Source organism: Dermacentor variabilis, unplaced genomic scaffold, assembly GCF_050947875.1.
Source record: "Dermacentor variabilis isolate Ectoservices unplaced genomic scaffold, ASM5094787v1 scaffold_12, whole genome shotgun sequence".
Lineage (NCBI taxonomy): Eukaryota > Metazoa > Arthropoda > Arachnida > Ixodida > Ixodidae > Dermacentor > Dermacentor variabilis.
The window spans coordinates 49,075,732-49,094,011 of record NW_027460280.1 but is presented as its reverse complement, the minus strand read 5'-3'; the positions used below and the strand labels follow the sequence as shown (position 1 = coordinate 49,094,011).

At 43.5% G+C, this 18,280-nt stretch overlaps 2 protein-coding genes across 2 annotated transcripts in view; one reads left to right on the top strand and one right to left on the bottom strand.

The window, feature by feature from the left end:
• Positions 1-16,798, top strand: part of Mms19 (MMS19 nucleotide excision repair protein) — a 94,223-nt gene extending 77,425 nt beyond the window's left edge. Inside the window, exon 25 of the mRNA XM_075677303.1 lies at positions 16,498-16,798. Within this exon, the coding sequence (XP_075533418.1) occupies positions 16,498-16,528 (31 nt within the window). The 3' untranslated portion in view covers positions 16,529-16,798. The remainder of the gene's footprint in view (positions 1-16,497) is intronic.
• Positions 16,579-18,280, bottom strand: part of LOC142566361 (lateral signaling target protein 2 homolog) — a 51,320-nt gene continuing 49,618 nt past the window's right edge. The window contains exons 13-14 of the mRNA XM_075677304.1: positions 17,335-17,438; positions 16,579-17,239 (exon numbers count right to left, since the gene is read on the bottom strand). Coding sequence (XP_075533419.1) covers positions 17,105-17,239; positions 17,335-17,438 — 239 coding nt within the window. The 3' untranslated portion in view covers positions 16,579-17,104. The remainder of the gene's footprint in view (positions 17,240-17,334; positions 17,439-18,280) is intronic.

The window sequence follows — 18,280 nt, the reverse complement described above, 5'->3', positions numbered from 1 at the left end:
TCTCCCGATAAAGACAAGTACACGTGTCAATACCCCCCTCTTAAAAAGCATCGACCCGATGCTGCAAACAAACGAAAGTAATAAAGAAGCACTCGTAGCAAAGAAAATAACATAAGTTCGTCAGCGTCCGAAAAAGGGTTTAAGACGCACCACGTGGACCACTTGAGATCGTGCACGGCGCCGCTGTGAATGCGAAATGCCGTCTGGCACGACCTCATAGTCCAGTGCGCCAATACGTCGAATGACCTTGTAGGGTCCGAAATAGCGTCGAAGTAGTTTCTCACTGAGTCCTCGTCGGCATATCGGGGTCCAAACCCAAACACGGTCACCGGGCTGGTACTCGACGAAGCGTCGTCGGAGGTTGTAGTGTCAGCTGTCGGTACGCTGCTGGTTCTTGATCCGTAGGCGGGCGAGCTGTCGGGCTTCTTCGGCGCGCTGGAGATAGCTAGCGACGTCAACATTCTCTTCGTCAGTGACGTGCGGCAGCATGGCGTCGAGCGTCGTCGTCGGGTTCCTGCCGTAAACCAGCTTAAACGGCGTGATCTGCGTTGTTTCTTGCACCGTCGTGTTGTAAGCAAAGGTTACGTATGGCAGGACCGCGTCCCACGTCTTGTGCTCGACGTCTACGTACATTGCTAGCATGTCGGCGAGGGTCTTGTTCAGGCGCTCCGTGAGACCATTGGTCTGCGGGTGGTAGGCAGTTGTCCTCCTGTGGCTTGTCTGGCTGTAGTAATCCCGCTGGCCTTGTCGGTGGTGTCTTGCGTCGCTGACAGTCGCGGCAAGTCTTGACGTAACGGGCAACATCGGCGGTTAGGCGCGGCCAGCAATACCTTTCGTGTATCCTCGATAGCGCCCGGGATAAACCGAGGTGCCCAGCGGTCGGATCGTCATGTAGGGCGTGCAGTACTCCTGGACGCAGCGCCGACGGAACAACAAGAAGGTAGTTGGCGCGGACTGGTGAGAAGTTCTTCACGAGTAGGTTGTTTTGAAGGGTGAACGAAGACAGTCCGCGCTTAAATGGCCTAGGGACAACGTTGGTGTGCCCTTCCAAATACCCAACGAGGCCTTTTAGCTCCGGGTCTGCTCGTTGCTGTTCAGCGAAGTCTTCCGCGCTTATCATTCCAAGGAAGGTGTCGTCATCCTCGTCACCTTGCGGCAACTCAACGATAGCGGCGAACACGGTCGGCGATCGTAGAAAATCTGACCAGCGGGTCGAGCGCATCGGCTTTTATACAGCAGTCGTCGAATGTTCCAGACTAATCGCTTGGACCCGCGTGTCTTCCACAAAGTTCTACACCATTCGCGTCACGCGATGAAATCAGATAACATAAGGTTCGGCGACAACAGACAGCGGATAGAAGCATCGATAACTTTCCAGAAACTTTGTATACATGCAGGCGCGTTCCGCGTTGTGCGTTAACATTTGTTAGGTGGCGAAACGTGTCCTCCGATAAAGACAAGTACAGGTGTCAATATGTTAATCTAATGAAAACAAAACTATTTGCAAGCTGTGAACAAGAATGCTCTATGTTGCAACGCGCCCTTAAATTGTACGATATGGAGCCAATGTGCGCGAAATTCTTGGTGTTATATTCTCACCATTCTGAAAATGGGATCAGCATGAAAGTTTTGGCAGTTTCAGGTGTGCTTTCTTGTAGTTTACTTTTCCAGTAAGGACAAATTTATTATGGTCTCCTCACATGTTGTTTTATTGACTGTAAATTAGTGTGGGCGGCCACAATTAATTAATGCACTGTAGCTGCTAAAAAATTGTGTGGTTCATAGCAAACATTCATTATTTCTTTTTGATGCACATTGCTTTTCTCTACTTCGATGAAGGCAGACTACACCTGTGACCTGCATTGCCATTCATTTTGCTTCTAACCTTAAAGGGCAAGTCCGATAACATAAGTATGCACTTTCTTAGATGTGCTCTCCTGGGAACATGCAAATTGTGCACCATGTGGTGTGGCTGAGATTTGTGTAAAACACAGTCACACAGCCTGATAAATGGGCAAATGCAGTGGCCTGAGCAAGCACAGAATTTCCTGCATGATGTGTGTTTTCTGCTTTGGTACTGCTGCAAAGCGTGCGGTGTTTTTGAAAATACATGCACAATGACATTTAAATAGAATTGATAGACTTCAGATATTTTATTTCAAGTTTCTCACAAAAGAATATTTTTAGAACAAACAAAGCAGCCAGATAATTTCTTGCAGCCTATAAGTTATTGATAATTGTGACAGTTGCCAATAAAACATTTTTTTTTTCATTTCTGTAAGTAATGAAAATGCTGTGAAATTGAAATGTACAGTAAAATGCTCTTAATTTCTTGCTTTGATGTCAGTCATCATATGCATTTTGTGAATGTCATTCTCTGTCCAGTTACTGTCATAATTATAAACTTGTTAATTGCTTTCTAGTAGAATTTTTGTTGTGTAAATGTTTTTCTAAAAATAATAGCAGTTAATAATAACGTATATTTTGTGTACTAAATTGTATTCCTTGTTGTAGAATGATAGATGTGTAAATGCTGCAGTGTAAATGCTTGTTTTCAACTGTACTCTCTCTTGGTCACCATTGTTTTGAGCTCTTATTTGAACATTATTACGGTTAAAACCGACCTATAAATGGCCCTAGAGTGAACTCTTGCTTAGTGCGAATAGCTCATCATCAAAGAAAAAAAAAACCCGAAATAAACATTTTTAAAGCCTGTAGAATGCTCCCTACTTACAACGACCTGGCTGTTAGGGTCGGTCTGTTCAGAACAAAAGGAATGAGCTATGGCGCAGTGGTGTTGCGACCATATGAGACACACCTAGAAGCAAAAAGGAAACCCTACTAGCTTTCATGTCAGAAAATTTGCAGCAGAGTATGTTCAAAGCACAGAGGGACACTAAACACAATATTTGACGTTATTACCTTGCATGTCGAACTTTACAGCACTGAGCGCATAGAGAGGCTGTGCAGGTGCCTACATTCGTTTGCTAGTGGCGGCCTCAACTTCAATAAAGCAAGGCGCAAGATAAAGCATAAAAGAGCAAAGAGAGAGCCTGGTAAAGTGTGTTAGATCATTGGATGGGTGGGTGTTACAGAGCTTCAAGTAGGCCACAATGACATGCTTTTGGGGTTTCTGGGGGGGAAAAAATCACTTTGTGCATTATTTTTATGCCTCAAATATTGGTCCCCCAAGTTATTTAGAATTATAGTAAAGTTCCACAATAGTGAAGTTTTTGCACCATGAAGCAATTTGTTATAAGCAGACTCAATTCTATATATTGGAAAGATGTGTGGGGCTATCAAGGTGTGGATACAGCTTCTAGCGATAATTATTTCTGGAAAGTATTAAAACATTTTAACGCTGGAATTATTGAAGGCATGGCAGAAAAAAATTATTGCAGTAGATTTTAACTTGATTTAGCCCGCATAATCGCATGCCGCCAATACTTTGTATGAACTTTGGAGTATGTTGTATATTCGCAACATCCAGCACAAAGGCCAGGAAATATTGTACACATATAGAGAGAATAAGAAACAAGTCTGGAGCCAGTTCCTAACTTGCTCAAAACTGCTTATTTTGCACTAACGATGAGCACATATTTATGAATGGGCACACATGACTTTTTCTTGTGACCTATGAGTGGTGAAAATGCTGATAATAGTTGACATTTTTGTTCAGACTGTGGTGCACATGGCACTGTGCACATAACTGGTCAGTCCCTTGCAAGCTAGTCGATGGTTGGCGTGTGCTGTTGATGGCTGGCCAGTGTCCGGTGATGTCAGTGCTAATGCAGGCTACAGACAGGGGTGAGACCATGGGAAGGGCAACAGTCATAGGCCCTCCTCCACCCCTGAAAAAAGAAAAATTGCTGGCTACGGGCACACACTTCACACGAATTCTCTACCTCTTGGGGGTGATTCCATGAGCGCTTGATATTTTTGTTTTCTCTGGTTTATTTTACATGTTCTGTAAGAATATCCAAACTGCACGGAACTGAAAAATTTATTCCTGAAACGCATTCCCAGCAAGCCAAAAAAATATTTGAACGTGGCGGTGCGAGCGTCCTATTGCTTACCACAATATTTTCCAATTTCATGGCCGAATTAAATGCAAACTAAAACATTGTGTCGAAAAACTTTTCTGGTCATTTTGGTACACTTCGCAGTAAATTAGTTACATGCGTTTTTTTTTATGCTGTCCGCAAATTAAAATGTAAAAAAATTCTAAACATGGCCAAAGTAAGAAAAGTATTGTAACTTTGATGCATCTTGGTGCGTTTTCTATTTCGCACAAAAACTTGAAAAAAGTGTAAAACATAGAACATTCTCTTTGCAACATTTATGCAATATATTATCTTCCTACATAAAACACAAGAGAAGAAAAAGATAGTTAAATAAGTAAAAAAACTCATTTTCAAGAAATAAAATTTTAAAAACTCTGGTTCCAATTTTTGAAAAAATTTTGGATGGAAGTTCGCTTATGTCAGGCGAAACATGGGTGCGATAATATGTTTACTCATTTGCTTTATGCACAAAATATAACAGGCCAAAGTGGCCCATGTTGAGGGTACTGGCTTCAGTACCTTTGCTGGTTGTCTGCCAGTTTGCATTGTACACAAATCTAGTTCTAATTTCTTTGCTGCTTCAGAACTTTGCTCTGGCAGGTTGCTTTCAACAAAAATGTATTATCAGATTTTATTTGTGTCTAGAATGCGCGGGGGTGGGGGGCTGCCACCCCCTAAAGTGCTAATGCGTACTGAGTTTGCAGCCTGCAACATCTGTGGGCATTGCACTAATACCTCCATTATTCGCTTGTCAACAGCATGCGAGACACCGTGAGTGCATGTGGTGGCTGACTTTGCCAAAACCCGCCTGGTGCACACAGTAATTCACCTGTAAGTGGCACCAAGGCAGGCTAAACTGTAGGTGACGGAGCGTTCCCATAATCAGCAGGTGCACCATTATAGAGCTGCTACTTCACTGCCTGCTCCCCATCCCCACATGCACTGAATACTGGAACTTTATTTGCCACCACCATGTGAGACTCGCCCTGTGCCTTTCTAAAAACTTATCTGAGTGGTTTCTCGAGCCGTTTATTTCATTTCCCGTTATCACGTTTTCCACGTAACTCACAGATGTCTTCCTGTCTTACCTCGACTTTCACCTCTGCGTTTCAGCAGTGCGGCATGACTGAGCCAGAGGCTGCTGAAGTTGCCTAATTTATGATTTTCTGTCAGCACGTTGCTGACGCACTCTCCCATGCCGCGAACAGCAGAGGTCACTGGTTGGGCCAGACAAACATTATCCTTTGATAATGAGCGTGGCCGACATAAAGCTTTATAAGGCCTATTTAATAGAGCATGAAACTGTTAGATATTCTGGAGGCTCAGTCATGATAGCAGCACAGAAAAAGTGACAGAAAGAGTGCGGTGCTGTTCAGTATAAACATTTCGAGTTGGTCTAGCTAGCTGTTCATTACACGTGATGCATGCGGCTCATAGCTCGGTCCAAGTATTCCGTGCTGATTATTTACGCGTTCTCAAGAAGAAGATTGCCAAGAAAAAAAATTTTTGTTGCGTAAATGTTTTGGATGTTGCCTCCCTGGGGAAGCTACTGCCAGAGGCTGAGGATACTTGTGACACTGACGAGGTCTGCCAACACTGCTTTGCGTGCATTCCTTCAGGAAGAAGAAGCGATTGACGTCTTGAACAGGTACATCCACCTTTCTTCTGATGTTTGACCGTTGAAGCTACCATCTTCCATTCACAAACGCAGCAGACGATCTTACGGGAAGAGAAAACGGGCCGAGATTGAAAGCGTCGTGGTGATGAACATACATTCAACTTTAAGCACTGCATACAGAAGCGTCAGTACAGCTGAACTGTCTGTGACAGAATGTCGTGCATGCATTGGTTGGTTAAATAGCTTGAAGCAAGCGTACAAGGCTTCAAGGTCCTATAGAGAGCGCCTCCATCTCTTAACCATCATGCCACCAGAAGTTGAAAACAAACGTGTTCAAGAGGCAGTCCCACTTGTCACAACGTACATGCTCAAAAAGACCCCAAATTGGCACGAGAAGCATGGAATGTGGTCAGATTTTGATCCGTACATGAGGTCAAAGTTAAGCCCATCGGATGTACAAGCTGCGCTCAACTACTTCACCAAGGGCGAACTTGGGTGCTCTTGGCAGAGCCCGAACAAGAAGGACATTGTGTCAGTAATCAGGAACGGCCAGAGAGAGTACGGCTCAAAGTGGTTTATGACACATTCTGTCCGCGAGATGTTCTGTTGTGCTGCTCGCACCACAAGAGGTTTGCGTTTCCGTTTATTGAACTAATGCCAACCTTTGTGTCTCCATGTTTGAGGATGCTTGAGGTTGTAACTGGCATAGAAATCTCATTGAAAAGCATAAAGTATTGTGCCTTTGCAGCTCCCCAACCAAAGATTGTATGTTAGGTGAATGCGAGTGCTGCCCATAGAGTGAAAGCCTCACTTTGGCCAGTCTGGGAATGGTTGACGAGGACGAGGTCACATTTGCTGTTTGGGAAAGCGGTGACTACACCACAGAAGACGTCATCTCCAACCCTTTTTGTGAAAGAGCTTTGCAAATGGATGACCAAATGGATTCCTCACAAATACATGCGCCACACTCAAGCCACGGCTATTCATGAGGCAAAGAAGTGTGAGCAGCATAGAAGCATTGTTCTGCATATTGTTTTTGTGGTAAACTGGACTGTCCTTCTCTCATATGAAACACAATTGTACCATTGGCACAGGAAAGAAATCTCCATTTTCACCTGTGTCGCCACGACAATTCCAGATGCAATGCATCATGATGCAGCACATGCCTGCTATGAACTAGGTAGAGTGCATGAAGTGTTAGACGAAAAAACGCCCATCTACTGTCACGTAACATATGTCAGCGATGATGCAGCGAGCTATTTAAAAAATAGGTACCAGCTGTATGAGTTGTGCCACTTCAGTTATACATCCTCAAGGTGGATATTTTCCGCTACCGGGCATGGGAAGAATGCCTGTGATGGTGTGGGTGGACTCCTTAAGCACCAAGCTTCCCTGCACAACCTGAGGTCTGGAAGCGCCGCCTCCATTGAGTTGGCACATGAGACGGTCTCCCAGCTTAGCTGCAACATCAAGAGTGTGGCCCTGCTTTATGTGCCTGCTGCAGCCAACGAGGAGCATCGTCAGCACAAGTCAGTGGAGTGGAAGTCAGTGCCGCTTGTGCTAGCAATTCTGTCATGGCACGTGTGGTTATGTGCCTGCAGTCAGTCAAGTGAAGATGCGCTGTCTGTTGCGAGAACTACCCCTAGCCAGCTGACAGTGATTAAACCCTTTTTAATGCTAACTGCAGATAACGCGCAATAAATTTGTTTGAGCACCATAAGTAGTGTCGAGTTTGTTCTCTTTTTTGTGTCCCAGAAAACAAAGCAGAAAGCATGTTCTCTGTTATTGCCACAATAAGAAACCCAGGTAAACTTTTCTTCAATTGTGGCAACCGTTGCCTTTTCTTTTTTTAAAGGAGTAAATGTTAACAAACCGGAACAAGTCATCGCGGCCCTAAAGCCAGCAAGCTCAACATGGGCCACTTTGGCCCGTTATATTTTGTGAATAAACCAAATGAGGAAACATATTATTGCACCTATGTTTTGACCATCATCATCATCATCAGCCTGGTTACGCCCATTGCAGGGCAAAGGCCTCTCCCACACTTCTCCAACTACCCCGGTCATGTACTAATTGTGGCCATGTCGTCCTTGCAAACTTCTTAATCGCATCCGCCCACCTAACCTTCTGCCGCCCCCTGCTGCGCTTCCCGTCCCTTGGAATCCGGTCCGTAACCCTCAATGACCATCGGTTATCTTCCCTCCTCATTACATGTCCTGCCCATGCCCATTTCTTTTTCACGATTTCAACTGAGATGTCATTAACTTGAGTTTGTTCCCTCACCAAATCTGCTCTTTTCTTATCCCTTAACGTTACACCTATCATTCTTCTTTCCTTAGCTCGTTACATAGTCCTCAACTTAAGTAGAACCCTTTTTGTAAACCTCCAGGTTTCTGCCCTGTAGGTCACTACTGGTAAGACACAGCTGTTATGCACTTTTCTCTTGAGGGATAATGGCAACCTGCTGTTTATGATCTGAGAATGCCTGCCAAACGCACCCCAGCCCATTCTTATTCTTCTGATTATTTCAGTCTCATGATCCCGATCCGCGGTCACTACCTGCCCTAAGTAGATGTATTCCCTTACCACTTCCAGTGCCTCGCGCTACCTATCGTAAACTGCTGTTCTCTTCAGAGACTGTTAAACATTACTTTAGTTTTCTGCAGATTAATTTTTAGACCCACTCTTCTGCTTTGCCTCTCCAGGTCAGTGAGCATGCATTTTGGTCCCCTGAGTTACTAAGCAAGGCAATATCATCAGCGAATCGCAAGTTACTAAGGTATTCTCCATTAACCCTTATCCCCAATTCTTCCCAATCCAGGTCTGAGGATTGGGAAGAATTATGTATGAGGGATACCGTAGTGAAGGGCTCCAGTTTTGACTCTCTGTCATCAGAAATACTACCTGTACACAAGAGTTTTGCACTGTGCCCCTGGCTGAACGCAGTTGCCATGGGTTCAATCCTGCACTCTCTTGGTCAGTAGCAGAGCAACTGTGGTGGATACACCACATTAAAATATGCATTACTCACCTGTTATTTCATTTCAAATTTTCATTTGGACAAGTGCTCTTACCAGATTGCACAATTCTCCCTTTGTCGTACACATTGCCTGTCCTTCCATAAACCCAGCTGCACAGTGGAACAGTCGGTCATCTAATCTACTCACTAGTAGTGTTAACTTTGTAATTATTCAGTCTAGGGCATACATTTTAACTTTGAAACGCCTCAAAGTTATATGCATATTCTGTGAAAGCTTTCCCAGATTACTTTCTTCAGTCAGTGTGTTGGCTAAATGCTTCTGTCCTACAGGCTTCACAGCTGACCACCAATTTCTGTTATGTCCATGATGCTAGAATAAGGTGCAGCTGTCTGGCCAATAATGAGCAATGTGTTCAGTACATCACTTGGTTGAATGAAGTATATGGAGTGCAATCTTTGATGATGTATAATTACTGATGTGCTTTAGCTTAAAGGGAGAGGTGCTTCAGAGATCCATTTTATTGCGATAGCAACTATATGGACACTCCAGGCAAATTTCCGCTGTTGTTGACTCCGTGAGGTTCCATATAAAGTCCAATTTTGATAAGATGTAGCTGCGAAGGAAAGCGTGTGAGAGTGAGACAAGAAATATGGTGGCTTGATGTGGTGTCTTCTTGTGCACGCTAGGGAGAGAGCGGGGCAGGTTAGTACGAGCCTTCTCTTCTACTCTGGCTGCAGCTGTGCACGACATTGTTGAGTGCAGCTGCGCTGTGGTAGGTGCAACGACTAGCCAACCCAAGAAGCTTGATGGTAATCTGTGTGCTGTGTTCTCGTACATCTAGTTCGCGTTGAAGTGAGAGTCAGCACTAAGGTGAATTTGCTTACTGCCACTGCCACTCTTTTTCATTTCAATGTTCTGACAGCAAGTGTCTACGGTCATCGAGTGAGATGTGTTCATGTTTGCTGATGCTTGTGACACCATGCTTGTTAATTTAGTAAACAAATGTTTACAGCCACTTATGCGACTGATAAAACTACTAACCTTACTTCAAATAGTTATCGCAATCAAAGCTTTTTCATTTATAACAATAAAGCTAATTAGCTGGAATTTATCCATAATATAAAGTTTATTTTCCTATTTTTGAATATGATTTTAGTTTTTCAATATCCTATCTAGTCATTTTTCTGTGCTTCCTGGAAGTGAGAAAAGCACGGTCTCTTGAGCAAGGATTGAGCTTCATATCAGGTGTAAGTGTGTCATAAAATAGCCTATATTTCTTCCTATAAATAAGCAATTGTTTCAGTTTTAGTGCTGAAAGAAAAAAAAACAACATTAATCTCAACTAGAGTTATTGACAACATTGGTTTCCTAAAAAGTACATCACCAAAATTGCTGCAAATTGCAATAAAACCTAGAAACTTTTATTCAACATGTCCTTGTACATGTGCATGCAAAATTTGGCTGAAATTGAGTTGCATTAAATGTAATTTCTGTTCACTAGCTGTAAAAACAGTAAGAGACTGAAAAAAGAGAGAAACAAAGTTAAAAATTCCTTAACGTGCTGATTGCTATTGCAGATGATACATTTGCATGAAATTTGGCCACCAATGTAGACTAAACTTTCCAGAAGTGTAAAATGTCGGGGAGGAGGAGAGGAAGAGAAGGACAGCCTAGCCAGTGCTTAGACGAGGAAAAAAGAAAGACTGTACATGAGTGCAATGTAGCATGTAACACTTCTCAAAGTCTGTCACTTGTCCTCAAGAAGCAGACAAGAGAAAAAACTCTACATGAGTGCCATGTAGCATGCAACACTTCTAAAATTCTGTCGCTTGTCCTCAAGAAACCCAATGACACTTCCAACACCTTTGCTGAGGACAGTCTGCTGAGGACAGGCTCTAATGAGCTAATCGGCTCATCCAGTTTTGCTTAACCAGCCAGTAAGTGTGCACTAAAAGTGACATCGCTGAATGTGATCGTCCAAGAATACATCCCCAGCTTCCAAGGATTCTTGCTCCTGACAAAGGCCGATTGTCTGTCTGACTGATGTGGTTAAGAGTTCTTTTCTAGGTGCACTGAAGTGAGGACATTCACAAAGGAGATGTGCAATGAGATCCTTGCAGCTACAGTTTTCTCAAGTGGGGTTGTCAGCCATTCTGATGCAAAATAAAACTTCAAAATTCTCCTGCTACATAGGCATAGGTGGTACCCTCAGAACCCTTTTGAGCTTCCTGTTTCAGCTGGGTGTTCTCTGCTGCGCTGCAATGGCGAGATCGGTCTTCAGCTATCTGCATTTCCCAGATATTATTTTAATTTTTTCCTGGTCTCTAGTTGCTCAGAGCCATCAACTCCCGAGCTATAATGAAAAGTGGAAAGGTTCCCACGTAAAGGCGATTATTGTTCGACAAAATTGGATAGCATTTTTGTAGAATATTGTTGCTAAAGTACTTTGTTATGAAGGCTAGTGGCTGGCTTTGAGTGCATTTTAGGCTTTTCTCTGGCTATGTTTGTAACAGCCTTTTGTGTAAAGGATGTTACTCTTGAGAAGCAGGTAGGTGCATGGTTAACTTATTAGGGTGAGAGCGGTTAAAATGACCAATGAATATGTTTACTGCACCGATACTGCATTCCCTATAAGGATGTCATCCTTGTAGCGGAGAAAGATTTAAGGTTTTAACAGATCGGGATTCTAACTGTCCCATAAAGATGTTGGTGTGAAAGGGTTTTCCATGCTAGTGCTGAAACGTTGTAGGCATCAATTAGGTCGAATCGAATTCAGGATAGTTTGTGTACATGGCCGAGACAAGTTACAAAAATGGCCTCGTCAGTGTTCATTTGTTGCCTTAATGGAATCTAAAGTTAGAAGAAATGGGGTTTTGAAAGTGACTCTGCTTTGTACATGTGTTGTTGTTGGGTATAATAAGGCTGTCTAAGATATGTGGAGTGAACAATTCTATGGAGACCTTAATGGGACTGCTTATTGTTTTTCAAGAGCCTTCTATTTTGTAGTGCAATAGAAAGCCATTATTCAAAGTGTCTAGACATGCAATTGTTTCTCTAGAAAGTGAGTAGAAAAGTTTAAAACAGAATTTTTTTATCTGCGTAGCCTTAAAAACTATGCACAAATGCCGATAACACTGATTACTGGATTGTGCACTAGTGCACAACTTCGTTCACAGTGACTGTTTGCACAAGGCAGCGCCACTTTTCAACCCGTACTAGCTGGAAACAAAAAGTTACTCTCTCACACAAAGATAAGTTAGCAGAAGCGCATGAAATACAATTTCATGCAATACAATGTGGTACACAAGCAAAATAACTCAATGCGCGGCTTTTTGGTTATGTGACAGTACACAAATTTGTTGAACTGTTTCACCGCTGCACCCCATGTCATTTTTTCACAACTTTCAGAGCCAAATTAAAAATATTATTCTTTGTTTATGGGTTACAAGTATGCTTGTTTTCCTCAATATGACACACAATCTTCTCATTTCCACCACAATCCAAAGACTCGTTCCAAGCAATACAGTCCCTTTAAAAATCGTGAAGTGATATTCAGAAAGTGTGATTACACCTATGGTTAGAAACTACATCTTTGTATGCTTATGATGTCGTATTACTGTACGTCTTTTCTATCCACAAGTTATTTTGTAACTGTGTGCAGAATAAGTTCTTGTGCTTAGAATTTCTCTAGAGTAGTTCTGTGTATTTATCTAGTTCTTGGCATCTAGTGTCCATGTGCTTGGCAGTCGTGGAGCTTTGTTGTTTAGGTTGTCATAAGCTGTATCATCACTCAACACTTCATAATGACCCTTTTCATTTGCCTTCTTCTATCTTTGACCTACGCGACCATCCGTTTAAAGTTCAGCGCTTCTCATGTTGTACATTTTACTACGCACATTCTTTCATACCACGCACCATAAGCGACTGGAATGCTCTGCCTCTACCGTGTTGCTACTGTCACTGATCCCTTGCAATTTGTTGTCTGCAATCTGTTGTCTGCTTTGCTTAACATGATGCGTATATTATTACTTCATGTTTGAACTGTTTCTTTGTATTTATAATAATGTAGATGTTGTTTCATTTTATGCTGTTTGGAAAATGTATAATTGGTATAATTTTCTACTACTGCCCTGTTCATGTTATTGCTTTTTTTTGTACTTGTCGAAAATAACAGTATTTGGTACTTATATTCTAATGTCACATGATGTGTGCTTAAATTGTTTTATCAGTTGCCTGTATCCCCCTCCCCACTATGTAAATACCCTCAGCCGCGAGGGCCTTTAGATACCCCTAAAGATACCCCTATGCCTGCAGAGTTCATACAGCGAACTCTCGTTCAAGGGCCTCTCACCAGGTCTGGCCATTTTGAGCTGACAAGCGCAGAGCATACAATGCGCGCTAACGGTCGTGTTTGCAAAAAATTACAGTGCTACGTGCCGCGAAACGGTCTGAAATTTCAATCCAAATGCTGTTTTCCCTTTCCCTCGCAGCGACCGCGCTCCAAGCCGGACGGTGACGTACTGGTGGGGGTACTCTGTAAGAGTCCACCTAGTGGACTGTCCATTTCAGCCGCTGCTGATTGGATGCAGCTGTAAGAGTGAGGAGGAGACGAGCGGCCCTAGCCAATCAGGAATGGCCAAAATGGACAGTCCGCTAGGTGGACTCTCGCAGAATAGCTCCCCTAGTGTCTCCGCACCTACGTACTCGGGTCCGCAGCGTGACGTTTCTCGTGGCGACACATTACTGAGAATTATTCAAGGCAACATCTGTTATTTGTGTGATCTGTTGCTTGAATTGACGAATTGAAGTCTAGAGAAATAACACACAAATGGAATGTCTGTGTGTTTTTTGTTTTACTTCGCACCAAAGCAAGAGAGACATACTTCCACTTCGTCTGCTTGTTCCCATGGTCGTGCAGTCACGTGCGCAGATACCGAAACTATGCCATTTTCTACCGTGTTCCAGGGCGCGATCATGCTCTGCGATCCACTTGTTCTGCATCAGTATTCGTCTAGCACTGAATTATACCGCTAGTCATGTGTCCTTGTGCACAGCGCGCTAAATTGTGCGCTGCGCGAAACCAGGCAATCACAACAGCTCGTGCGCAATGCCGTCAGCAAAAATGCGCAGCGCCGGGAGGGGGGGGGGGGGGGAGAAAGAGGAGAGAAAAAAAAAAAAGACTAAATGCTAAAAAATACTAAATGCCCGTGATGTATGCGCCACGCGATCCTTGAGGTTCGGCATGGGAGAATGCAGAGAAGGAATTTTGCTTGCGGAGGCAAGACAGGGCGAGTGGAGAGAATGTCTCGCTATGCAGTGGAGCTCGCCTCCTGAAATCATGGGTTAGTGGCACTGAAATAATTTTTATCTCGGCTATTAATGAGCTGATTTTAAAAATTTTTGCGGCAGAATGCTCCCTAGAGGACATGTAACAACTTTCAGTGTATAACCAAAACTTGCTATGGGGCCTGGTGAGGGGCCCTTTAAGACTAACTTGGTTAAGTCGAATTCTCGCATATAACGAACAACATGGGAATGTTTGTTTGGTTTTCCATAGACTCAATGCACACAAAAAAAAATCTGCTTAAAACAAACCGCCTCAGACATACTCTTCGGTTAAGACTAACATTCGGATGAAGTGACCGTCATAGTTATCGATCCTGGGGCCGTATTCTGAAATGTTTGCCTTCTGCGAAAGTTTCGCCGCCACGATAGTCACGCTCAATAAATCAAGCGACTGCTTACCTGTGACGTCAGCGTGCACTACCAACACATGCTGTTGAACGCTTCACGTCGCATGAGAGAGTGCACCGTGCGAGTGCAGAGCGGCTCGGGTGTGTTGTTTTCGAGTGTAGTGGCCGCATTAAGGGTTCTGCGCACTGACTACCATTGGTTACGGCCGCTTTAGGTAAAATAAGCTGAATAAATAAGTGTAAAATGTTTTAAATGAATCAACAAATATAGCTGCGAAACAACACATGTAAGACTACTATAAACTACCACCCATCTTATCTCTAGTACACTCCACCACCAACTGAATGCCAAAAGACGCCAAAGGACGTGTTCATTTATTCAATTTATGGCAAGAGGACCCATCAACACCATGACATTAAGATGGCCTAGGCCGGAACAACTAGATAGTGCTGTTTATTTTCTGGTTTTGCTAAAACAGCTAATCAAGGCATGCTGTTGGCGGAGGCGTGGCCAAGGTGATAGTTTCGCAGAAGGCAAACGTTTCCGAATACGGGCGACGTGTAAGCATACGGGTGCTATAGCACACGAAGCTGTTGGCCCTCGGTGCACCTAGACTGTCTACACTGTCGGTGCCTACACTGTCTGCATCGCAGATCGTACTCAAGACAAGGCTTGCGCGGCCAAGCCATACGCAGTAGCCACCAGAGTAGAATGCTCCTTGTAAACATTCGCTTACTAACCGCATTAACAAACATAGTGCCAGCACTTACAGGCAAACATGAACACATCACTTTCGATAACCACAGACGCTCGCTGTCAAAACGCTGGCAGGAGGAATCGTGGCAGCAGCAGCAACGAGCGAGATGACCTTCGTGCTGTCTATTGCTTTAATGCAAATTGAGCAGCGAGAACATAGTGCACGCATAGCTACGAGCCCCCAAAGCAGATCGCTTTCAAGATAAAGCCTGCGCGGCCAAAGTACAATAGCCCCCTCCCTCCTGTCCCCCGGTGCCATGCATACAAAGGAAGACTGTTCGCTTCCTCCCCCTTTCCTCCCTTGTGCATGTAAAAGAGGTGCCATCCTCGGCTCGCCAGTGCATGCTTTCACTGGCGCACACAGTGTACGGCATGCAATGACGTCACGAGACAATGCTGGTACGTCCATATTGCAGACAAAACCTGTAGCAACTGATTGAGGAGGTCAACCCAGTGCACCTCCACCTACCTTCCTCCTCCATGACGCTCCGCCCCATTTTTTTTTCTATTAAGTTCAGCTAAATAAATGCTTTTTATGTCATTTTCCCCCCTTTGCAAGTCTACTTCATTTACCGTTTTGAACTACCTGAACATGTTGCCAATTGTTCTTCTGATAAGACTAACAAATTTTCATGGTCCCTTTGAGTTTGTCTTAAAGTGAGTCTACTGTAATTATTTACCGCACTGCTATGAAAAGCAATTGCTGCCTTGACCACGTCAGACAGCAGCTGCTGCTTGTTGAAACTTTGGCTTTGCGAGATTCTTTGTTCGAGCACTTATGATGAAGCGCCATGCATTCCGTAAGTTGGGAGCAAGCAGAAACCAAATATAGGAACTTTTTTTCCTGTACAGGTGTTCGATCTTGACCTCTAGGGATAGGCACTGGAATAATACAAAGCAAGTGCTATAGAATATGTTCCACCAAGAAAGCTTGTCTGCAACTTGTGCTCAACTGCATGTTGAGCATATTGCAGTTGAGGGCTACCAATGGTGATTTTTCACCCCCATATTCTAGGATGCTGCTTCTCGACACTCCATCAGCAAACAAGAAAATGGATAGCAGCACCATTCCTTGACAACATTAACACCGCAAAGCAATTCCTCAGTGAAAAATGTATAACTATGTTTTCAATGTCTGCATAAATGCAGTGGAGTGAACATGTTCTTTTGGGGGGAAACACTGAGGAGCGTTATTGAAGTGTAGTGTCTGCTTTGGTTGAGAAGTGGTACTGTGCGCCACTGGCTAGAGTAGAGGCCAGTTTGTACTGGCCCAAATTGAGGTCGGTCCACTTGAAACACTTGCCTTTAGAATGACAGCAGTGGATTTGATAACTAGTGTGTTGGTGTACAGCAATGGAAATACATTTAGCCTTGTATTTTTCAGGCACATGGTTGGAGAGCCAAAAGGTGTGTGACATCTGGTGTTTCTGCGACAGCCACTTGCATCAGAAGACACGAAGGCCACTGGATTGCATAACAAGTTTTATGTAACTAGATTCCATCTACAAAATGTGTTCAGTTCAAATTGCAACTTGATCAGGCCTGAATTAAGTTCGAGTTTTTAAAAGTAAAGAACTTTTGTGATATACATGACTAAACAAAAAAACTTGTTTCTGTCATTTAAAAACGGAATGCGATGTAAAACTTTGGCACAAATTTTGCTGCAAATAAAGTTCTTCACTCATTTCGGCTGGGAAAAGAAGGGGTGGGGGGGGGGGAGGGGGGCAGTTGGACTATCACACACAAACACACACTGCTGTTCAAGTGCACAGGATGTCAATTTTATGGGCACTAGTGTTAGTACACAGCTATAAGACTAGAAAATGTCCACGACTGCAGTATGAACAAATGTTTGACACACCAACTCAATCATGGCCAATGGCAGATGTACAGCAGTACTTGGCAGGTTCTCATCACAGGCATCTACTGGCCCTCTTGCTGCAAAAGCCTTGCCACCAACTCCTGTCTTCGTCACAGAAAAAAAATGTTGGTCAACAACCATGAACCAGTTCTTCCACCACAGATGTCACACGGCAGATGAAGCATGAATTGCAGACACGCACTGGCTTGTAGTGGCCATAGCGGGGCAGTGTTATTGAATGGGCACTGCACCGGGAACAGAAGATCTGCACAGACAATGCACAGGTTGCAGTCAGTGGCTCTACCAGGCAAAGACTTGTGGAAGTGCACTTATCCCCCAATACAAACTTGGACCACCTACCTTTCCACATCTTCGGCAGTGATGCCTCCGGCGCAGCAGTGTAAAGTGGGCATTACAGTCCATGCAGTTGGATGTTAACTCGTCTGGCATCCAGACTGGGCTACCTAAAATGTGAAACCCTTGTTTCAGCACACGACATTGCAAAGTCAAAATGACGGCAAGGTCTGCCTTTTCATTATAAATCTGCCTTTGATACCAACTGCCTATTGCTTCTGGCTGTGTGTCCCAGCTGACAGTTTTTATTAGTAATATTAACAAGGTGTCGGTTGGAGAGTTGTAGGGATGACCTAGAAACATGAAAACCATTCCTCGTATGGGCATGAAAATTCAAGCAGGGCATGAACAATGTAATTAGCGCTTTTTTATTTGTAGCCTAGAGGAAATTGTCAGTGCTTCCTACAAAACATTCTGATCAACACTTTTTCCACAAAGCATATAATTTTAAATTGGTTGGTCACATTAAAAACGAGGCAAGAATATTTTTACCATTTAGGCTCTAAGCGTAAGCAAAAATATGTGATTTATTCAACATATGTAGCTTGTCCATCTTTGTGGGCAATAATAATAGATTGTAGTGGTATGTCTCTGCATTTAAGAAAATGAATTCTGATTGCGATCCTTTGCGGTCTTCTACAAAAAGTTGGCCAGATAATTCTCCATATATTGTTTCTATATATATATTATGGAGAATTATCCGGCCGACTTATTGTAGAAGACCGCAAAGGTTGCCGTCCTTTGCGAGTCATAACTAAATGGGAGTACAAAATTCGAAATAATGAAGGACGTTCATCTGTGGATAGGCCGTGTTTTTTCTTGCTGCACCCAGATTTAACTACAGGAATATGACAGCTGGCAGACCTATGACAATGTCCAAATCATCAGTTTATTTGTTAGAATAGCATAAAGCATTACAGCAGAGCCTTAGCCTGTGGCTGGTTGGTATTGC